General features: G+C 37.5%; 1 protein-coding gene across 7 annotated transcripts in view; it reads left to right on the forward strand.

Annotated features, from left to right (window-relative positions):
- The first annotated feature begins 414 nt into the window (after positions 1 to 414).
- The window catches only part of BBX (BBX high mobility group box domain containing), a 91,828-nt gene continuing 78,153 nt past the window's right edge, over positions 415 to 14,089 (forward strand). For 6 of the 7 annotated variants that reach the window (XM_037063342.1, XM_037063343.1, XM_037063346.1 and 3 more), the window contains exons 1-2: positions 415 to 586; positions 7,689 to 7,931. In XM_037063342.1, coding sequence (XP_036919237.1) covers positions 425 to 586; positions 7,689 to 7,931 — 405 coding nt within the window. In that variant the 5' untranslated portion in view covers positions 415 to 424. The remainder of the gene's footprint in view (positions 587 to 7,688; positions 7,932 to 14,089) is intronic. The other variant, XM_037063347.1, reaches the window with a different exon arrangement.

A 14,089-nucleotide genomic window follows, 5' to 3' on the forward strand; every position in this document is an offset into this window, starting at 1 on the left:
GGGGAGATAAGGATACACATATTATATGTGGGTAATATATGAAGTAACTTGTATCTATTCTTGTGTTTTATAGTTGTTAGTTACAAAAAATTTCTCATACCATAATATGTTAAAAAATAAATGCTAAAATTCCTTATAATATAAAAGCAAGTATCTAGATATAAATAAATAAAAATTGAATTAAAAATTAAAATGAAAGTTTTTTTCCTGAAAGTTTGGGCCACAAATGTGGGTGCATATTATACAGTGCAAAATACAGTACTCAGAATTCTTACTGAATTCAGTAAACTCCTGAGCTGGTAGACACCTTAGTCATTAAAATTTTAATCCAATTAAAGCTAAGGAAACTAAATAAACTAATAGTAATCAAACTTACTTTGATTTCTCTATTGTTCTCCCCTTTCCCTTTTCACAGATCACAGTAATGAAAGGCAGTAATAAAAATAAAGATCATTCAGGGGAAGGAGAAGGGGCTGGAAAACGACCCAAAAGAAAGTGTCTTCAGTGGCATCCATTGCTGGCAAAAAATCTCGCTGAGTTTTCAGAAGAGGAGGAAGACGAAGAGGAAGAGGAGGATATTGATAAGGTAATTCCTCTGTTTGTTATATAAGTTTTAAGGTTTTGGGTTTTTTTTTTAGCATTTATTCTAGGAATTTCAGTGAACACCTGTAGTCCATGCAAAAGATGTGCTTCTAAAGTCTGTGTAATTTGAATCCTATTTAACTACTTAATCTACATTTTTATTCCAAATGTTGATGATTCTTAAAGTGTCTGTACTTCCTAATGGTTTAGACTGAAACAGAGCTTTCTTAAATAGTGCTTCGATCAATTAACTAATGATGTGATGGTAATACTGAGATGCAGTGAAGGTGAGGGTTTCATAAAATTTGATGTGCTCGCCTGGCAGCCAACCCGTTGTTCCTCTGGCCTCTTTCTTTGCTTCTCGCCCAGCACGGCCACCTTCGGCCGCCCCACAGCTGTTGAGGTCCTCGTCTCTGGGGCGCCTGGCTGCTCTCACCCCATCCAGCCTCTGTTGCAATCAGTCCGCCGGGTCCCCTTCTCTGGACTCACATGGGAGCAGCCAGCTTTTGTTCAGAAAGTCACACAACCATGCAGGTGACTTTAGAAAGCCACATATTCCTCCAGGTCTTGACCTAACTCCTCATCATTAAGGACTATGTCCCCACCAGATGGGACTCCTCATTTTAGGTGTTCCTCCCACCCAACTCATTCCAGGTCAGAGGATTTCCTTCATAGCACTTCTTACTATTTGCCTTGTGTTTAACAATGTCCTTGTGTATGTCTGTTTTTCTCAGCTGGAATATAAGCTCAGTAAGAGCAGGGGTCTTGCCCTTCTTAATGCTCCTCTCCTTCCTTAGAAATTAGAATGGTGCCTGGCACATCGTAAGTATTGAATAGGTATATGCTCAGTAGAAGAATAAATGACTACGTATTTTGTTATTATAAATTTTATAAACACATTTTTTAACATTCTTCAGGCCTTTGACATTTCGCTCTTGGCTTGTGTCAGGTCCCTTTTCACCGTCTCAGCTGGTATTGTAAACATTTTTCCTGTTTTCTCAGATACATTCTCTAGATACGTTTTATGGTTTCTCTCAGTCTTACCCTTTCCCCTCTTTTATAGAGAAATTAAAAATGACCTCTTCAGTTTCCTCTCCTCTACTCACCTGTACACTTTTCTCCTTATTCATCTTTTCCCCCTTCTTTCCTTGTTCAGAGAAATAGGTGTTCCTCCTTCTTTTTGAGGACAGTGCGAAGTTTATACTTACTTCGATCTTTCTGACACATTTGCACCTGTTGATCACTTGCTCCTTGAAACTGTGTCTGTGTGTATGACATCACTCATTTGTATTTCTTCCCAAGTGAACGTGCCTAGTTTCTTTCAGTTGATGATCCTCCATTACTCCACCCTCCAGTGTTGATTTCTTCTGGGTCCCTTATTTTAATTTCTGGACTTAAATTTCTGACTATTTACTTGACATACTCACTTAGATATTACATAAGAATCTCTGTTTGATTTTAGTTACAAACAACACTGGATAGTATTTTACTACTGAAGAAAATAGTCAAAAAGGCAAATAATGAAAAAATAGTAAACCATTAAATCAATGCTGTAGAAGGAATTTGTAAATATTCTACACATGTAAAATATGTTAAGACTGAGTTCTTTTTATTAAATGTATTTTAAAACAAATATGTTTTAAAACAAAACAAAAAACAAAAAAAAGAATCTCAGTTTGAAGGTGTTCAAAATGAAGCCCTTTTCTCTCTCCTCCAAACCCTGTTCTCCTACATCTTCCCTTTCTCGGTGAGTGGCAACTCCCATTTTCAAGTTGGTTCCCCTGGAAACCTTGTCTGTTTTCTTTTGCACAAATCTCATATTCGTTTATCCATCAGCAAATTATCAGCTGTGCTTTCAAAATATGTCCTCAGTTTGACCATTTCCTAGCACTGCTGACCATTTCTGGTGCTTATTATTCTCTGTCTCTCTCTGCCTCTGCTCTTGTCCTTTTACAGTCTTTTCAACAAAGCAGCCAGAAGCATCCTTTCAGAATGGAAGGCTGGTTGCACTGCTCTTCTGCCCCAGGAGGGCAGGGAATTTGTATGCTCACTGCTCTAAGTGCATCACCTACAACAGTGCCTGGTGTCTGCTGAGAGCGACTTCAAATTCAGCCTGTCAATACTGATCTTTCTGCTCTGCACCAGATCTGATTGCTTTCATTTGAGAAAGCGTATTCTTTGTTTTGTATGAAGGGGTCTTGCCACTGAAACAAGAAACAGTCTTCCTTTTTCAAACTTTACGTCCAATTAGATACCTCTTGCTTTCACCTTATAAATAAATATTGTCTTTGTTCACATTACCCATTCTCATTGTTGCTCCCTTGACTCAGCGCCGTTTCCTTTTTTGTCTGCACAGCTGGAATAAACTTTTATCTGGTCTCTCTAGTTTTGGTTACTTCTAGTTTTGCTGTTATGATTCATGCTTTACACAGCTGAGAAGGTTTGTCTTAAGATACAAATCTAACAATGTCTCACCTGTGGTTTTTTTTTTTTTTAACTGGCTTCCTTCCCCCTTAGAGGGGAAAGGAAGGAGAGAGAGAGAGAGAAATATCAATGTACGGTTGCCTCTGGTGTGCCCCTGCTGGGAACTGGCCCGCAACCCAGGCATGTGCCCTGACTGGGAATTGAACTGCGATCATGTGATTCGCAGGCTCACACTCAATCCACTGAGCTATGCCAGCCAGGGCTCACCTGTGGTTTTAAGCAGGCTTTCCATATCCTAGTCTAGTATTAATGTGGATTTGTTACAAAGTATTACAGTACTGAGCCCCTGGTGAAAGAAAAATAAATTCAGATAGAGAGTTTTTCATTTTTATTTAATTTTATTTATTTAGTCACATTTTTTTTGGTTAGTTAATATTACTAGATAGTAGTTAAAAACATTTTTTGCTGGCCTGTACTTGACACATTAAAAAGTTGGCCATCTGTATTGGACCCCCCAAAGATTTTATTGGTCCATAAAATCTGAAACCAACTTTCAAACAAGTAGTTGGCAAACTTGTTTACATGATTAAAAGCATGTTTTGGGTTCGCTTTTTTGAGGTGACAGAACACACTCTTCATGAAGTAGCTTTTACCTTCTACATTCTTATGTCCCTTTTCTAATCTTTATATATGGTTGCTATTGAACTGCATATTGATGTTTGAATAAACCATCCAGCCTTAATCCCTATTAGTTCCCCCATGTCTCCCCATTGACTACCTGGTGTTCCAATTCATCTTTAAGAATTTAGTTCAGACAACAACCTTCCTAGGGAATCTTCTGCGTGCTTCCACCCATGTAATAGAGCTTCATTATTTCACTGGTTCCTTGTTGCAGTCAGCATACTGCTTTTTAATTTCTTTGTGTGTATGCCTTTCTCTCCTCTCAAAATAGCGAGCTCCTCAGGTCAGGATTCTATGTTATTTATCTCTCCCCAGCTCTTGGCTTGAGTTTTATAATTTAGTAACTGTGTCAGCAATTAGTCTGTTGTGAAGGGAAATGTATTTACTTCCTCGGCCTGCATCACACATTTTTGTCTGCTTGTTTTTTCTTTAGCTTCTTGTCACTTTGAGAATGCTAAAGAAATATTCCTTGAAAATACAAATTATTGTTAATGGTTGTATAAGTAATAAGAAAAATAAACCTATAGCCTTTAACCCATTAATAATCCCTAAAGTATTTCCAAATCAGATAGCTATGATTACAGTTTTGTTCTGTATTATTGGTGTTCGAAGATAATTGATGGTTAATTAAATATGCTTGCAATACTTAATTTAAGTTTGAAAGCTTTTTAAAAGAATACCAAATTAGATTAAGCTAGTGATTTGCCCAAGAGTATCTTACTGTAACAGTTACTCAATAAACATGATATAAAAGAACATGATTGCCTTTATAATAATGGTTCTCAAAGTGTGATTTTTATACCAGCAGCACCAGCATCTGCTGGGAACATGTTAGAAAACCAAATTCTTAAGCCCAGCCCCAGATCTTCAGAATCAGAAACTCTGGGAATGGGGACTAACAATCTGTTTTAACGAGGCCTTTAGGGATTTCAGTGCCCACCCAAGTTTGAGAACTACTGACCTGCTGTATAACACAGACTCCCAACAACCACAGTCCTTCTTGATCATACCTGTGAAACAAGAAATTAGAGAAACGGTTTTAGTAAGCATTCTGTTCACGGTTGCATTGTTTTAGGAGAAATAAACGTAAAATCATACTTTAGCATTAGAAGATATTTAATAATCTTAATATATTCTGAGATTCTATTATCAAAGATGTGCTTTAAGAAATTTAATCTTTAGCCATGTGCAGAAAGTATTCGTAAGAGGTGGAAGACTGGGCCATAGGCGAGTATACAGATGGAATGGACAGGATCAGGGAGCACTGTCCAGTCCTTGAAGACCTTGAGTTGAATGAAACGCTTAGAAAAAGGGAGGATTCAGAACTGGTTTTAAGGGTTTGGGCCTGGATGAGTTTATTTTTATCACTGTAGCATTTCACTAGACAGGAAAGTTTCATACTCACAAGCTTGAAAATTTACAATGTAGTTTTTCCTTCAAGTAATGTTAAATTTCTATTTTGATTGTTAGAGTAGAAGGCTAGCTACTTGTGATGTACACAGAAACATTGCATGGTGCTAGATTTTTATTATCTATCTCCATGTGAAACATTTTCATATTATTAGCTATAAAAAGCACTTTACAAAGAAGAGAAAGACAGCTGTCAATATTTGTGTACTCTGTGTGAATATTGTTAGTAATCTTCAAACCCATATACTACAATGGGTTTATTCATTCATTCAACAATTAAATACTAATGCTCCACCAGACATTGACCTAGATGTGCTATGTAAGGAAAAAATATAAGCAATTATAACGCAATGTAATGTGCTATAATGTCATATACTCAAGTTGCTATAAAAACTAGGCAGAAGAATACACCATAAGTTGTTTACCAACCTCTAACAGTGGTTGATAATTTTTTAAAAATAATTTTTTCTCAGTTTTAAATTGTTTAAATGGAGCTAAGGAAAAAATACAATTTTAGCTGTGGCTGGTGTGTCTCAGTTGGGCATCATCCCACAAAGCAAAATGTCTCTGGTTGGATTACCGGTCAGGGTACATGCCTGGCTTACAGGTCCAGTCCTTGGTCTCCCTACTTGGTGTGCGCATGTAGAAGGCAACTAGTTGGAAGTTCTGGCCAAGATGGAGATGTAAGTATAAACCCTTCACTTCCTTACACAACCAATCTAAAAACAATAAATAGCCAGAAGTGCCAGAAAATCAAACTTCATGGAATTCTGACAACCAAGGAATTAAAGAAACGTTCACCCAGACCAGTAGAGGGATGGAGATGGGCAGCCAGGCAGGCAGAGAGGACCTGGCCGGGAGGAGGACTACCTGGGCAAGGCAGGGCTGGCTGAACAGGAAACTAAGACTCAAAGCTGGTGGTAAACTATGGCAGGGGTTGCTACCATGGGAGAAACTCCCAGTCTCACATGAGAGTTCACTGGAAGGTGGAGCTAGAGCCAAGCAAGTAGCTTCATTGTTCCCTGTCTGATTCCTCCTCCACAAACAGTGCCACGAGGCATCAAAGAGGGTTGCCTCACCAGGTGAATTCCTAAGGCCCCGCCCCCTCCCCAACATAATAGGTGCATCAAGACAAAAAAAATACGGCCAAAATGAAAGAATAGATCAAAGCTCCAGGAAAAAAAATACAAATAAGCAATAAAGAGATAGCCAACCTATTAGATGCATAGTTCAAAACACTGGTAATCAGGATGCTCACAGAAACGGTTGAATAGGGTTGCAAAATAGAGGAAAAAGTGAAGGCTATGAAAAGTGAAAGAAGGAAAATATACAGGAACCAAGAGTGAAGGGAAGGGAACCAGGACTCAAATCAATGGTTTGGAGCAGAAGGAAGAAATAAACATTCAACCAGAACAGAATGAAGAAACAAGAATTCAAAAATTGAGAGGCTTAGGAACCTCCAGGACAACTTTAAACATTCCAACATCCGAATCATAGGGGTGCCAGAAGAAGAGGAAGAGCAAAAAATGGAAAACTTATTTGAAAACATAATGAAGGAGAACTTCCCCGATCTGGAAAAGGAAATAGACTTCCAGGAAGTCCAGGAACTCAAAGAAGTCCGACCCAAGGAAGCACCAAGGCACATCATCATTACAATACCCAAGATTAAAGATGAGAAAATCTTAAAAGCAGCAAGAGGAAAGGAGGTCTACAAAGGAGTTTCATAAGGCTAGCAGCTGATTTCTCAAAAGAAACTTTGCAGGCATGAAGGGGCTAGAAAGAAATATTTGAAGTCATGAAAGGCAAGGACCTACATCCAAGATTATTCTATCCAGCAAAACTTTCATTTAGAATGGAAGGGCAGATCAAGTGCTTCCCAGATAAGGTCAAGTTACAGGAGTTCATCATCACCAAGCCTTTATTACATGAAATGTTAAAGGGACTTACCTAAGGAAAAGAAGATCAAAACTATGAACAGTAACATGACAACACACTCCTATAACTATCAACAGTGGAACCTTAAAAAAAACAAACCAAAGACAAAAGCTAAGCAAACAACTAGAACAGGAACAGAATCAGAGAAATGCACATCACATGGAGGGGTTTCAGTGGGGAGGGGGAGGGGAAGAATATTGGGGGAAAGGTACAGGGAATAAGAAGCATAATTGGTAGGCATGAAATAGGGAGAGAGGTTAAGAATGGCATAGGAAACAGAAGTCAAAGAACTTATATGTACAACTCATGGACATGAACTAAGGGCGGGTAATGCTGGAGGGTTGGAGGGTACAGGGTGGAGGGGAGATAAAGGGGAAAATTGGGAAAACTGTAATAGCATAATCAATAAAATATACTTTTAAAAAAAGGCAACCAATTGATGTTTCTCTTTCACACTGATATTTTCCTCCCTTTCTCCTCCTCTTTTCCTCTCTCTAAAATCAAAAATAAATAAATACACAGACCTGATATATCCCTTCCGTGCTTGAAACTCTTCAATATTTAAAAAAAATACAATTTGAAAACCAAGACTAATTATTAAAGCAAAATTGCCCAGCATGTATTAAGCATCTGGCTTTTGTTTTGGTTGGTAATAGGTACAACTTCTTGGGGCTGATGGCCTAGAGCAAGATGGTGGTGAGGCTGAAGATGATGAGTCACCAGAACAGCGTGCCCGGAGACCAATGAATGCATTTCTCTTATTTTGCAAACGCCATCGCTCTCTTGTACGTCAGAAACACCCCAGGCTTGATAACCGAGGTGCTACCAAGATACTAGCTGATTGGTGGGCTGTTCTTGATCCAGAGGAGAAACAGAAATACACAGACATGGCCAAGGAGGTAGGTTCCAGTGACAAGGTTTTTATGGTAGACGTGAGCAGTCCATCCTGTAACCTCCAAGGAAGCAAGTAGGGAATTCCTACCGAAGGCCTAGCAGCAGGAAGGTGAATTCCAAAGTAGGTGTTAAGTAAAAACGTGAGGTTTGTTCCTAGTTCTGAGTTCACATTCCGAACACTGGTGGAGTGCCAAGAGCAGTATATTACCAAGAGGTTTTTTCCTCATTGTATGTACTCCACTGATGGTTAGAAGCAGTTGATTTTTATGAATGGTGATTTATTTATTATGATTTAGTTTCTAAATAGTTTTTCTGAGAATTCAGTTTCTGTTCTCAGAAAATGCCTGTAGTAAAAGATGGCCAACTCAGGTTACTCTAGTTGTATCATAGGAAGAGTCTTGATCCAGTTCTGATGCCAAAGAGCTTTGTGATGGTATCTAGGTCAATCTCTGGATCTCAGCTTTCTTCATTTTTTTATATTAGAATGAGGAAGTTAGGTAAGAATTTGTATCCCTTACAGCTCTAACATTTTTTGGTTTTGTAATATACACAGTTATCAAGAGATAGACTCCTGTTTTGTTGGTAGTGCAGCATGAATATTTGAAACTAGTAAAAGACAGTGGAATGGGATATACTGTGATATGTACATGCATGTTAACACTGTGTAGGCAGTAGTTAGTGAGAACCGTTTCCATGCACGAGGGCTATTCAGAAAGATGGGACATGAATCAATTCTAAAATCATAGCAATGACTGCATTTCTTCAAAAATCATATACTGCTCTGTTTCTAAATCTGAAACTAATGAGCTCATTGTATATTTAAAATATATTGTGTAAAGACTATTTAAAAGATTTTATTTATTTTTAGAAAGAGAAGGGGGCAGGGAGAATGATAGAGAAACATCCATAGGTTGCCTCTTTTATTCATTCATTTATTTATTTTCAGAGAGAGGGGAAGGGGAAAAGAGAGGAAGAGAAACACTAACATGTGAGAGAAATATCAATCAGTCGCCTCTTTCATGCCCCCAACTGGGGACTTGGCCCACAACCCAGGCATGTGTCCTGACAGAGAATCGAACTGGTGACCTTTTGGTTTGTGGAATGACACCCAACCTACTGAGCCACACCAGTTGGGACATAGAATATATTGTATAATGGATTTATCAAGTAAGGGGAAAACAAAGCAATATCATTGTGGTTAAACCTGAAAGGACTAATTCTAACTTTATTTCTTCAGTGTTGCCGCTTGTAAATGTTGCCACTTCTAAAAAATCTCGATTCATTAAAACTCTACCACCCAAACATTTGGTTAAGTTCTGTGAAAAGATGAACCAGCAGGGGACAAAATACAGAGTTTCAAGTGACACATATTATTAGGCCTTTCAGTGTGTGGCAAAAAATAAATATTTTAAGTGATGTGGTTTTATTGAGTTGTTTAACAAGCTCACATGGAACATAAAATTTTTTAGCCAATGTTCAGGGTAATTTGAATCAGAGTAAATGATTAGCCTAGCTGCTGTGTAATTAATGCTCACATAGGCTTCGGGAATTGACCGCTCTTAGAGACAGGATTTGTACTGTGTAGGGCATCTGGACAATTTAAAATCAGTTCTGGGAACCTACATGCTTTTAAATGTTTCAGTAGATTCTCACTAGCATAACAATAATTAACAGTAAAACTTTCTCATTAAATACCTTTAGATCTTTTGGTAGGCATGCTTATATGGTAAAAAACAATTATCTGAAGCCTCATGGGGAACTCCATTAGCTTCCTATAATTAAACAATCAAGTTTGTTTTGGATAACATGCAGCCTGTACTGAGTCCGTATATTGTTTGCCATTTCTTAAATACTGCTAATTTACAAACCCAACATGGCCACTTGAGGAGTATTATTTTCGTACAGGAAATCCCTTACTAATTACTTAATTAGGGTCAAAATATTTGCCATATTGGTGCTGTAATGAAATTTGTTAAGGTGGCCCCCTGCAGTCTGCTTCAAGTGGAGACCGTAAGTGGATCTTCACTTTGCATCTGGCCTTGTTTACGTATGTTACCATGAAATGTCTTACTCCTAATGCACGGTGTGGAAGATTCAGCTACTTCCAAAATCAGTTGGTTTGTAGTTATAAGCAATACTTCTTTCCATTTACTTACTTAAATGGGTTTGAAATTACATTAAAGTGTGAGTAATTCTGATGTTGCTTTTTTGTGTTAATATTGCAGCCTTAATTGAAATGTCAGTTTAATAAATAAAAACTTACTGAGTTGTTTCAAGGTACCAGGACCTGGGTGGTTGCTAGTGATGAATATTTTCTCAGTTCCTCAAGATCCCTCTCAGGCAATCATTTTAAAAACTCTTTTCTTTGTGTACGCTTTTAATTTTAAACCCCCAATTTAAAATGCATTCTCTGTTAGGACAAGACATATTCTTTCAGCATATCTGAGTGTGAATGTGAATGCTTATGTGATATTCACCAATATCTATTCGGTCATTATCAGTTGAGTGAGAAATACTCAATTTTTTCTCTTTTGTTTTTAAAAGAAACATTCTAAAAACAGCAGTGAGTAATAATGCAACTTTAGAGAGATTTTCTTTTATCTGAAAAAACTTTAACTCTTTTATTGCTTCTGATTATCTTCTATTAGTGCATCTAATGAGAGGAAGTATCCGTTCTGGGGTTTGTTTTCCGTTTCTTGAATTATTGCCCAATACTAATTTGCATTGTGGAAAAAAATGATTGAATGAGGGCTTTGTGTTCTCTGATGAGTCTCATTAGAACAATCATTTGGTTGTAAGTAATGTAAAAATGCCACCCTAAGAATATCACCTGGGTAGCTTTCTAAACTTCAGCAATGTGCGTGGTGGTATGGTGTTGCGGCTGTTCATGGATTCCAGTTTCTGACTGTGACTGTTCTTTAGGAGATGCAGAAGTAATACGACTTTTCCTTTTCACATATTTATGTATGTACTCTTACAGGTATAGCAATACAATCTGCCTTTTTGCTAAAGTATTGCTGGAACCTTCCACTATTTACTTCAAGTAATGATTATACTTAATTCACAGTCAGTTTAGAGGATCGTGTATCTTGCCCTTCAGGTTGAGCAGAGTCAGTGCAAAGAAGAGAGGAGAATCTGGAAAGTTAAGGCAATTTTGAATGACCTTTATAATACCTTATGCCTTTTTTTGTGTAGAAACAGAAGCATGAGGCTGAATGCATGCATTTATTGATTGATTGGCTTATTCTGGACTTACTATTTTACATAAGCATAAACATGTAAAGTCAGTTGTGATGGTCCCCGTTCTGCAGAGCAGGGATCTCAGGCTCTTTGGAGTTAGTATCTTGACCACTCACTCATACATTTGTGGAGCTGGGATATTCTTTGCCTGTTTGGCTTTGGTGCCCTTTTACTACTACTTGCTTTTCACTTTAGATGATGGAGAAAGAGATAAGTGGATTTGAGTTAAGTATGGCAAAATGGTAACAACAAGATGTCATGGGTCTTGGGGGCAGAGTCTGCCTGTGCTAGGGATGGGTATTAAGTGGGGGGGGGGGTGAGAAGAGGCTGTATGAACTTGATAGAAGCTGACTTGGCTTCAGTATAGGATTCAGAGGAAAAGAAAAGGACAAGAGCAGAAGTGGGAAAGTAAGAACAAGTTCAAAAACAATAATGTTCATTTTGCGCCAAATCTAGGATATGTGTAGGAGTAACAAGAAATCATGATGTTAAAGAAAAATTATGAGACCATGCTGCAAAGCTTGGAGGTTCATTTGTATGCCAATAAAAGAATTATGGAAAAATGCAATAAAGTGTAACTTGAATGTAAACTATTAAAGACGTTTGTAAATGTTGCTGTCTATTGTCAGTACTCTAGGAAACATTGCCATCAACGTGCTGCTCCGTGGAGTTTTTAGTGATTAGTTCTTCCTCCATATTTCAAGAAAAAAGTTAGCCTGTTTTGGGTTATTTATTTACAATTGGGATACTTTGTATAAAGACCATTCATTCCCCTGTGGTCAGAGATGGATTCCTGTGGCTATTATTACACTGAGAGGAGCACCTCATTTATCCAGCCTCCACGAGAACCTGTTACACATAGAGATTTCCGCAAAGGTGAAACCCGCCATTCCATTAAACACTTTTTGTTTTATATATTTACCCTGGAAGTTTTGTTTAAATTTTGTTTTCATGCCTTCTTTCTTAGTATTCAGAATGCCGTTTGAATTTTTGACAATTTCAACTTACTGTTTGCTAATAAGAAGTATTTTAGAATCTGTAATTTTGGTAGACCTTTGTGAATAATTGCATTTTATTTCAACTCATTATTTACAAACAAGAATTACTTTATAGTCTGTAATTTGGTAAGACCTGTGTGAATCATTACATTTTACTCCCATTTTTGTGTATTTGATGGCTCTCAGCTCTGCTGTTCTTTTGAATTTCCTCTTTGCTTTCCCAGGGGCCTGCCTTTTGGATCTACTTTTCCTTGTCAATTGACATTTCTCTCCTCTGTCAGTTACTCTTGGCCACGTCTGATGGAATGACGTACTGTTTATGGGGTTTTCTGAATGTGGCTTCATTAGGGGCTCCGTCACTTTGGGAGGATGTGGATGATAAAAGGAAAGATTTCAACTCTGTGTTTCACAATATGCGTTGTTTCTGAGGCCTTTCCCGTTTCTATATTTCAGATATCAGTACTTTCCTACTATATTAAAAACAATATTTTAGCATTTGTATTTGAGATGATAATAGTCAATTTCTGAATATTATACTATCCTGTCCAAGGTTCTTTTATGTAATTTAACTCATTTAATCCTCAGATGAATCCCATAAAGTCGATATTATTTTTCAATATGATGAGGACACTGAGGCGTAGAGAAGTCACATGTCTTATCCATGGAAGCAAGTTAGTGGTAGTGGAGCTGTGGTTCTCCTACTTGGCCCTTACCTTTCTCAGGTCTTTTGAGTTTCTGCCTCTGGAAAGGGCAGTAAAGATGCCTGTCCTCCCAAGGTTAGATACAAAAAGGCAATGAAGGTGCAAGCATTCTGTAAAGTTTAAAAAAGCTACGTAAATAAATGTTAGCTTCATTGTTATTTCTGACAAGCAAACTTATGTTTGCTTGTATTTGATATTTCACCTAATTATTATTTATTATTTTAATTAGGAGCTGTAAACACAAGGAAGGGCTACAAAAATGCAAAATTTGTCTTCAAATCACAAGAATCAACAAAACTAAATACATCATTTGCCTAACTTAGCAGATACTGTCCAATGTGATTAATAGCCCTTAAGAAAATAGATGTTCAGTTAGGTGAACTAATGACTTGATTTCAAAAATATCAATTTGCTAATCATTAGTGAACACTAGCATTTAAATACTCAAATAAAATAAAGTCACAAAGAGTTATGATGACCCCATAAATAGTGATAAATAGACCTCATAGTGATAAATTGAGCATTTAAACTCTATCTCTAACTCATTTTGGTGTTGATTTCAGATGTTAATTTTTAGATTGATGGAGGGACCTCATGCTGAAATTCATGTAAGATTTTTGGTAGTTTTTGTAAGAAGACCAGTTTCAGTTATGAAAGATGTTGTCACTAACAATCAGGTTTCTCAGGAGTCCTCTTTCTCCCCTCCAAGGTTTGATCTACTAAATGAGTTCTTTCCCAGTAAGATATCACATCCTTTGTTAAGAATCATTTACATGTTTTGGTGAAAGTCAGTACATGTTATGAAAGTGATTATACTGTCATTCTTATGAAGGAGTGATTACCAGCATCAACTGTTTTTAAAGCATTGACCAGACTAATTGAACTTATGATGTGGAGCTGTGCTGAAGACAACATAAAGCAGTGACAGTCACCGACTGTAATCATCTCTCTCTCACACGTATTCCACCCACCCACCCGCCTCCCTCTCACTGGTTTGTGAGCATCGACAAGACAACAGACAGTCTTTAGACACTGGGGATGAAAAGGGCACGACTTAGAGTCTCTGCCTCTGTATTGTTTACAATCCGTGATTAGCCACACAAACATACAAGGTGAGGCAAAAGTAGGTCTACAGCTGTTTGTGTGGAAAATAATACAATAATTAATAAATAATAATACAACCATAAACTGTTTCGCATACTGACAACTGTAAACCAACTTTGG

The sequence above is a fragment of the Sturnira hondurensis genome, unplaced genomic scaffold, assembly GCF_014824575.4.
Source record: "Sturnira hondurensis isolate 20B ecotype Veracruz unplaced genomic scaffold, ASM1482457v3 Scaffold0014432, whole genome shotgun sequence".
Lineage (NCBI taxonomy): Eukaryota > Metazoa > Chordata > Mammalia > Chiroptera > Phyllostomidae > Sturnira > Sturnira hondurensis.